Genomic DNA, 9,161 nt, shown 5'->3' with positions numbered 1-9,161 from the left:
ATCAATTATATCACTATTAATTATTTGTATCAATTTCCATCCTCTCACTAGAGTACATCTGATCTGTATTACCATCACATCCAAGATCCAGGAAAATTGATCGATTAGGATCTAGGGAACCATGCTTCATATGATGTATCTGCCGGGCGCGCTCCCTAGTAGCAGCAAGGGCCTTGCGGACATTATCACTTTCCTTGGGAGCTGTAAGCGGTACGGGCTCACTGTAGAGTACCAGCTCTGTACAGTGAGCCTGGTCGTCGGCCACCAGCATTCTTGGAACTGTAGACAGTGTATCAACCACCCCCGACAAAATTGTGACTTCATTGTCCAGAGTTTCAAGATTTTGTAGCTCCATATCCAAGTCATGTATATAAATTGTATGATTGGTATCATCAAGCATCATCCGATCGCCATGATTAGACGTGGCGAGTTTTTTCCGGCCAAAGGTGTCATCTTGAAATGTCAGAGGAGCTAGAAACAATTTTTCATGAGTGAAATGATCTTCCAGGATATTTAAAATGAACCTGTTCATGGGATAAGGGTAGGCATCATATACTCACTTAATTGTAGATGGCTGAACTTTTTGGTCAGAGGCTGGTCATTGTCAGGATCAGTTTCTGCGGGGCGCTTTTTCCCGCGATAATTGCCCACACAACCAGGTTGCAATGCCATCAGCTACAGGGTACTTGACTTGCTTTATATTGGACATAAGACACGGAAAGTCAAGCAGCGAACGAGTTCATTATTTGTTGCTGAATGAGGAAGGATGTATTAACTGAGCGAATTTCTTGATGAATATCCACAAGTTTTCGTGGGACGGGGAACTGGCTTTGACTCATCTTTTATCGTGCTTTAGGTCAAAACCGAGAATATTCTACCACCTTCACACTCCCCCGCTTTGGAACAAACCACCAGGAAAGCTCAACATAAGATCATTCAGCATGGCTTCAAGCGACCCGCCAACGGTGGAATGGACGTCCAAAAAAGTTCGAGATACATTTCTTCAATATTTCAAGGGAAATGGTCATACATTTGGTAAGCAATACAACTTCATCTGGTCAAAATCTTTCAAGTTAGCTCATACCTCCCGGGCACATAGTTCCATCGTCGCCTGTAGTGCCTCACGCCGACCCAACACTGCTATTCACCAATGCTGGAATGAACCAGTTCAAGTCTATCTTCTTAGGCACAGTTGATCCTCAATCCGACTTTGCCAACCTTAGAAGTGCAGTCAACTCTCAGAAGGTGGCGAATGCTTTCCTTACTCTGCTGCTCCTTGTCGTGCTAATGATTCTACTATACAGTGCATTCGCGCCGGAGGAAAACACAATGTGATTTCAATCCGATATAACTCCGTTAGCGAGATCAATCTGCTGACTGCACTAAACCTAGGACCTTGATGATGTTGGCAAGGACAGTTATCACCATGTAAGGGCCCCGGATTGCAACGATCACATTTTCGATGCTAATCACAAACCACTATTTAGACCTTCTTTGAAATGCTCGGTAACTGGAGTTTCGGTGATTACTTTAAGAAAGAAGCAATTTGCTATTCCTGGGAGTTGTTGACCAAAGTATATGGACTGGATCCTCAGCGTCTCTACGTTACATATTTCGAAGGCAATAACGAAGGAGGCCTGGAGCCTGATTTCGAGGCGAAGGAGCTTTGGAAATCCGTGGGCGTTCCAGAAGATCACATTCTTCCTGGAAACATGAAGGATAACTTCTGGGAAATGGGTGATCAAGGCCCTTGTGGACCCTGCAGTGAGGTTCATTATGACCGCATCGGTGGGCGTAATGCTGCCCACCTTGTGAATCAAGATGACCCCAACGTTCTTGAGATATGGAACAACGTCTTCATACAGTATAATCGCGAGTCAGACCGGTCCCTACGGCCACTTCCCAACAAGCATGTCGACACTGGGATGGGATTTGAGAGACTCGTATCGGTATTGCAAGACAAGCTCTCTAATTATGACACAGACGTTTTTTCCCCTCTATTCCAGGTTATCAAGGATGTCACCGGAGCTCGCGAATATCGCGGAAAGTTCGGCGCCGAGGACGCCGATGGCATAGATACTGCGTACCGTGTCATCGCAGATCACGTCCGTACCCTGATGTTTGCAATCTCAGATGGCGTGATCCCCAACAACGAGGGCCGTGGGTATGTTATTCGCCGAGTGCTGCGTAGAGGGGCACGCTACGCTCGCAAGTACTTCCAGGTGGAGATTGGAAGCTTTTTCTCGAAGCTTGTCCCCATCGTTGTGGGACAACTGGGCGACATGTTCCCAGAATTGAAGAAAAAGCAGTTTGACGTTATGGAAATCCTTGACGAGGAGGAGATGTCCTTCGCTAAGACACTTGATCGTGGTGAGCGCCAGTTTGAACATTATGCCCAGCAAGCCACGGCCAAAGGGAATGAGAAACTTCATGGCGCCGACGTCTGGAGACTGTATGATACCTTCGGGTTTCCCGTCGACTTAACCCGTATCATGGCAGAGGAACGTGGGTTGCGGATTGATGATAGCGAATTCGAGGAGGCGCGCCTCAAAGCGAAGGAAGCGAGTAAGGGCCAGAAAAAAGCGGCAGCCGACACAGTCAAGCTGGACGTTCATGACTTGGGCAAGCTAGAAATGATGAGCGACGTTCCCAAGACCGACGATACAGCCAAGTTCGGTAAGGGCAACATCAATGCCCAAGTGAAAGCTATCTATCAAGGTAAGGCATTCCACTCGTCCACCGCAGACATATCCGACGGTGAACAACTTGGAATTATTCTCGACCGCACCAACTTTTACGCGGAGCAGGGTGGACAGGAGAATGATACCGGCAAAATTATCATTGATGGCAAAGCAGAACTGGAGGTTGGTGATGTTCAGCTTTATGCTGGCTATGTCCTTCACACGGGTTTCATGAAATATGGTTCACTAGCTGTTGGAGACACGGTTATCTGCGAGTACGACGAACTCCGTCGGTGGCCAATTCGCAACAATCATACAGGCACACATATCCTCAATTTTGCGCTAAAGTCAGTCTTGGGTCATGGTATCGAGCAAAAGGGCTCCCTTGTTGCCGCTGAGAAGCTGAGGTTCGACTTTTCTTACAAGTCGCCTATAACGGACAAAGATCTGGCGAGAATCGAGGAGATATCAACTGAGTATATTCGTCAAAACTGTGCAGTCTACTCTCAAGAAGTTCCTCTCGCTACTGCTCGCCAAATTTCAGGAGTCCGGGCCGTATTTGGGGAGACGTATCCCGATCCTGTCCGCGTTGTCTCCGTTGGAGTGGAGATTGGTGAGATCCTGGAAAATGTTAAAGATCCTAGATGGGATGAAGTGAGTATTGAATTCTGCGGTGGAACCCACGTGCAGAAAACAGGCGATATTAAGGACCTTATCATTCTTGAAGAAGGAGGTATCGCTAAAGGAATTCGCCGGATCATTGCTGTCACTGGAGAAGATGCACACATCGTGCAGCGCCTTGCAGAGGACTTTAAAAAGCGACTCGATCGCCTAGAGGCTATGCCCCTTGGCTCGGATAAAGAAAAGGATGCAAAGCAGATCCAGGCGGACCTGAATCAGCTGTCAATCTCAGCCCTCCAAAAGTCTGGCTTCCGAGAACGCTTCACTCGCATCAATAAACAAATTCTCGATGATCAAAAGGCGCAGCAGAAGCTTGAGTCCAAAACCGCTCTTGAAACTGTCACTAGCTATTTCCAGAACCCAGCAAACAGCGACAAATCTTGGCTTGTGGTCCAGCTTCCTATTTCCGCCAACGCTAAAGCTGTCAGCGAAGCGATTAACTACGTCAAGGCCAAACTGTCCGACAAGACCGTCTACGTCTTGGCTGCAAGCCAAGAGCAAGGCCGTGTAGCACATGGTTGTCATGTCTCTAAGGTGGGCGCTCCTCCTCCCGAACCTAACTTCTACCGTTCGGTTCCCTTTCGTGACAAGTTCCTTCTCATGCGGCTAACTTGAATGCTTGTGATTAGGCAACGAGTGATCAAGGCGCTTCTGCCACGGAGTGGGCCACCGTTGTGTCTAGCGCAGTCGGAGGCAAGGCTGGAGGCAAGGGTCCCACTTCTGTTGGCAATGGCGTGAACCCTGATAAGGTTGATGAAGCCATTAATTTGGCATGCGACTATCTTTCCAAGTTCAAACTCTAGAATGTATACAGTTCTCTGTTTGGCAATCACATGTCGCCAGATTAACTTGTCCTTTTGTTCATATCTCTCTTCCCCACTGAGGGCTGCATGTCCTTGACAAGCACAATTCTTGAATGTTACTCTCAGTGTTATTTACAATTTGTTAATCTTGCAAAGTAATTAGTACAGAGGTTCCTTGAATTCTGTTGTAAACACTTTTCAGCATGAACTACACTTCATCACATCTCACCGCATTGTATAATGACAACATCCTGGTTGGGCTTATCTCTGGTTGTGCGTGTATTTTCGATCATATGCACGATCTCCATCCCGTCTACCACCTGGCCAAAGACAACATGCTTACCATCGAGAAACGGGGTGGCAGTAGTTGTTATGAAGAATTGGCACCCATTTGTGTTAGGGCCGGAGTTCTGTGATGTTAGTAGCCAAGCTCGCGATCGTATTCAAAGGTCGGAAACATACCGCCATGCTTAGCATGCCTGTATGTTTATGCTTAAGTGCAAAATTCTCGTCCGCAAACCTCGATGTTCCGTATATGGTACAGGACCCTGTCCCGTCGCCATTTATGAAATCACCTCCCTGGATCATAAAATCTTTGATCTTAGTCAAGTCAGCTCTGGAACCGAAGAGATGAAACTCGAATTTAGACAAACCACGCGATGGAATTTGCAATTCTTGTATCCTTGGGATCGCCCCTGGGCGTTTTTATTCTCTCCAGTACAGAACTGCCGAAAGTTTTCTGCCGTGCGCGGAGTGACGTTCGCAAAAAGCTCCATCTTGATACGACCAAGAGGCTCCCCTGGAATCTCCATTTAGCAACTCGACATTGACATGAAACATAAATGGTACTTCCGTGGTGGGCCTGTCCAAGCTCGTGTGTATGGCTGTGACAAGATCAGAAGCACTCCTGTCCGACTTACCTCCTAGGGCCACATCGAAGAAAACCACTGGGTTGGCATCTTTATGGGGAAAACTAGTATCATTCTCCATGCTTGATTTTGAATCTCTTAATTTACCCGTACTTGTTATATGGAACTAGCCAAGCAGGGCGGAATTATGTTTGTGTTAATCCCACTCCACTTGTAGCGAAAACGCACAAGACATGGAGATTATAGATTACAGAACTACGGAATGCCAACAAGTACATTCTGGCCTTAGCCTTGGGAAATTTGCATCATTCCCCACTTTACACTTTCCGATCTATATAGGCAGTACAGTTCATCTAGCCGGTATAAACCGAGTATTTTTCTCAACCCAAACCTGATGTTCCGTCTACTTGACATGTCTCATGTTGTAAAAGGATGTGTAGTGAATGTAGGTGTATTAAGGTTGAATAGAAGGCTAAAGTTGCTGACTATACATAAATGGGTACAGTACTGTACAAGCCGGCTGAGAGTTAGTCATTGCGGCACCGTTCCAATATCATAGTACAACCTGTCTCGTGACTTGTTCTTGCAACCTCAGCACTTTACAAGCCTGGTGTCGAGGAGCCTCCCTCCGGATCTCACTCCAATGTTAAATGTACAGCGTACACAATCCATATCTCCTCCATGCCTGCACAAGGTGTTCAGACTCTTAGCTTAAATTGAATAGTGATGAACTGTGGCTATTCTCTTATCGTCCCTCCTCGCTTGTGGTCTCCGCCCAGATGAGCTGTATTGCCACCGTCGGTTTTGTCCTTTGAGTCAATAATACCACTCTCAAGGCGTAGCCTTTGCTCGATTAACACTATACAAAGAATCTTCTCTCCCCCGATGATTGTACGGACTGTCTTCTGATTCTACTCCGCGTGGGTTGTCTTCTTGATTTGCAAGAGGCAATACCTCTCACACTTCTAATTTTATTACCTCCTCTCGGGCAAGATGTCTTCGACAACCACTACTTCGTCTCCCAGTGCAACCAACACTGATCATACTGCGGCCAGTAACAATACCAGTCCTACAAGCTCACCATTGCTATTCTTTGTTGCACTTGGTTTTGGTGTTGTTTTTACAAATCTATGGTGTGCTCATGTCGCTCCTGCTGAGATATCTGTCCGGGATTAATCGATTTCCTAGGATCATCGTTGGAGTGAAGTATTGTTTCCGATATAACCAACGGAATCGACAGATTCGCGGTGAAGAATCAGGGGAACCCATAGACCTACTAGCCATGCCTCGAACACATCGGCGACGGCGCGAAAAGAAGTTGATGAGTATGGACGAGGTTAACGAGCGTTTCCCACTCGTCAAATATAAAGTTTGGCGCTCTTCCCGCGCCGACGAAGGTCTCTCGACTGCCGGTGGTATTGCAGCCTCCGTTGCCGGTGATTATAACCTCGAGGATGGCCATAGCCGTTTTACCAGATCCTTTGCCGCGCCAACATCACAGCTGAACGATAATTTACAGCTTGAATCCGCTGTGTCTCAGGCTAAAGAACAACTGCCACGTAACGAAATACCTTTAGGTCAATCGGGGGAAAAGGGGAGCTCTGGATTTGACGGAATTGAAACCCATGCCAAGGAAAGTACCCAACTCCGGAAAATATTGCTCTTAGCTGACCGTCCTCCCAGTCCACGGACGAGGACGATGACGACATCGGAAACCAAATACGTACGGCCATTCCCGCCGAACTTCTTGCTAATCCTGGTGACACCTGTGCCATATGTCTTGATCCTCTTGAGGACGATGATGACATACGCGGGCTCACCTGTGGCCACGCCTTTCATGCTTCATGCGTCGACCCTTGGCTAACAGGTAGAAGAGCTTGTTGTCCACTTTGCAAGGCGGATTACTATGTTCCGAAGCCACGTGCAGAAACCCGTGAATCTGCCATCAACCAAGAACGCACCGGCCGTCGTCTCATCGTCCCAACTTATCCTCAAACAGTATTCTTAGGCGGAGGCCGAATCGATAGCCCTGGGCCTCCTACAGTGTCACCGCGCACACAGCAGGTGCTACCGACATTCAGGACCGCCTTTTCGCGACTCGGACATTGGCGAAGATCTGGCGTTGACGACAGCCACGATATAGATAACACAGCTGAAATAACGATACGTTCTGGTCGAGGCAGCAGCAGACTTGGCCTATTTTCTTCGGGTCCTTTTCGCCCACATAATTCTAGGCAGAGCCGCGGGGGGGATGAACCTGAGCGCCGTACCATGGTCACTGCGTCACTGGGCAATAATCGCACCCTCAGTCAGCTTGAGGCTGGACCCGCTGTTTGAGCCGTGGCTGCCTTTGATTTATTCATGGCTTGAATAACTGACGCTTTTTATATGTCGGTTTCACATGTCCGGAATCTGGGCTGGAGCGTCCATAACTTCAATGGGCAGCTCAGCATGGATACTCATGTATTCTGTAATTCCAAGGCACCAAACAAACAAAAGCGATCGCTTACTCAGACTGAGGAACAGTGCACATCCCCCAAGATCCCAAAGGTCTATCTTATTGACGAGCAGTACATCGTATTTTTGAAAGCACATTGATCCTTAGGCAAACCCAGATGTATGCCTCGGCCTGGTGCTATGGGCACAAACTCAGACGGAGGTGTTCCCAACATCCTCAATTACTGAGCGGCGGAAACCAAAACTCAAACTAAGCACCTACCATAGGCCAGGGTGCTGTGGGGCGTCTATACTCAGCTCGTCCTATTCTATACCCAAAGTGGTAATACTTTGGTGCTTTACCAAACACTTTACATCAACAACAGTATCATGTCATCATACAGAGTGTGGTACTTGAGTGTGGTGATGGTCACAATGTGCCTGGACACTATCCATAGTCTAAGATTTCTGTCTTCTAGCAATAAGGATATGCTACCCTAAGGCAGATTATTTTTAAAGGTGATAGGAAGTCTAGTCATTTCTCCTATTCATACATAAGAAGTCTATTCATAGGACTTGTCTAGAGTACTCACTCAGTAAGGTAGCTCAAAAATAAAAAAAAGTAGAACTAGATAGTTTCAGATCTGCTGGTTTTGTCACAATCTGTAATTAGTATTGGAATGGACTAAAGACGATGATAACTTGTGAGATTCTCAGACCATCTGTGTCAGAAACTACTTAACGCAGTACTCCGGTTGACCCCGGTGATATTGTTAGTACGGTGGGGAGGTGCAGGGATTTGAATCTTTTGAATTCTGCTGTATATATAATTATTAATACTTTGTATGGCTACCTGCGGCGTTAATCACCGCTTCGCACCTCGCTGTTATACTATCAACTAATTCATCCAAAAATGCCTCCGGTAAGGCATCCTAAGAAGCCCGTACAACCTCACATAGCTGATTATATAATAGCTGTTTATTATTAGGAAAAAAACACTCTATCCAGTCTTTCATCCAGTTCCATACAGTCTCAATTGGGTTGAGATCTGGTGAAAAGGCAGGCCAAGTAATTGGAAAGACCCCATACTCTTAAAGTTCTTAAATAGTATCCTTACTTGCATGGCCGGGTGTGTTATCTTATATTAATTAAAGCCGTTGTTATTCTTCCTGCTCAATTAAATATATATATCTATAGATTATTGGAACAATCCGCTCGGAATAACGCTCGGTGTTAATACTGCCCCATTCCTTCTCCCAAAAAAGACAGGGCCCTTTAGAATTGCTGTGGAATAAAGCCCAGAACATCCAGCCACGTTTTTGAGATGGATTTGTACAAAGGCAGGTCTTATCAAGTTCTTCACCGGCTTTGCAAGTTACGTATATCTGTTTATAAAAGCCTAAAGTTACCCAGGTTTTATCAGTCCAAAGAATTCAATTCCATTGGTTATGAGTCCAAAATAAGTATTCAAGTGCCCAAGCTAACCTTGTCTGTTTATTGGCCGGTGAAAGAGATGGTTTTTAAAGGGCTTTGCAGTGTGAATAGCCTCGCTTTTTAAAAGCATATACTAAGACAGTAGTTTCAACAGGTAGTTTAGGTTCTTTAATAACATAATAGTATAGCAAGCGGCGTGTACGTTTGGAGCTTGATATCCATTATATAATATTATTAATATCCTTTTCTAAAAGCTT

At 46.2% G+C, this 9,161-nt stretch overlaps 4 protein-coding genes across 4 annotated transcripts; 2 read left to right on the top strand and 2 right to left on the bottom strand.

Moving 5' to 3' along the window:
• On the bottom strand, nt 1-818 carry BO82DRAFT_359433 (uncharacterized protein). Its single transcript, XM_025636577.1, has 2 exons — nt 561-818; nt 1-471 (listed from the first exon to the last, which is right to left on the bottom strand). The coding sequence occupies exons 1-2, from the start codon at nt 670-672 to the stop codon at nt 17-19; spliced, it is 567 nt and encodes a 188-aa protein (XP_025486311.1). The 5' UTR covers nt 673-818; the 3' UTR covers nt 1-16.
• BO82DRAFT_436899 (alanine--tRNA ligase) lies at nt 350-4,395 on the top strand. Its single transcript, XM_025641150.1, has 6 exons — nt 350-1,035; nt 1,100-1,245; nt 1,305-1,331; nt 1,393-1,428; nt 1,488-3,896; nt 3,992-4,395. Exons 1-6 carry the CDS (start codon nt 792-794, stop codon nt 4,163-4,165), a joined length of 3,036 nt encoding a protein of 1,011 aa, XP_025486310.1. The 5' UTR covers nt 350-791; the 3' UTR covers nt 4,166-4,395.
• A 65-nt stretch (nt 4,396-4,460) lies between these two features.
• cyp3 (putative peptidyl-prolyl cis-trans isomerase) lies at nt 4,461-5,261 on the bottom strand. The gene is made up of 3 exons (XM_025636576.1): nt 5,086-5,261; nt 4,819-4,964; nt 4,461-4,765 (listed from the first exon to the last, which is right to left on the bottom strand). The coding sequence occupies exons 1-3, from the start codon at nt 5,153-5,155 to the stop codon at nt 4,562-4,564; spliced, it is 420 nt and encodes a 139-aa protein (XP_025486309.1). The 5' UTR covers nt 5,156-5,261; the 3' UTR covers nt 4,461-4,561.
• Nucleotides 5,262-6,027: 766 nt separating this feature from the next.
• Nucleotides 6,028-7,035, top strand: BO82DRAFT_267108 (E3 ubiquitin-protein ligase RNF103; the record flags this gene model as incomplete). Its single annotated transcript, XM_025630958.1, has 3 exons — nt 6,028-6,167; nt 6,223-6,565; nt 6,718-7,035. Coding segments are annotated over 3 exons (801 nt in total), but the record flags the coding sequence as incomplete, so codon positions are not given.
• Nucleotides 7,036-9,161: the final 2,126 nt, after the last annotated feature.

The sequence above is a fragment of the Aspergillus uvarum genome (assembly GCF_003184745.1).
Source record: "Aspergillus uvarum CBS 121591 unplaced genomic scaffold BO82scaffold_94, whole genome shotgun sequence".
Classification (NCBI taxonomy): domain Eukaryota; kingdom Fungi; phylum Ascomycota; class Eurotiomycetes; order Eurotiales; family Aspergillaceae; genus Aspergillus; species Aspergillus uvarum.
The sequence above is the reverse complement of the archived record's forward strand: the minus strand, read 5'-3'. Positions and strand labels throughout refer to the sequence as shown.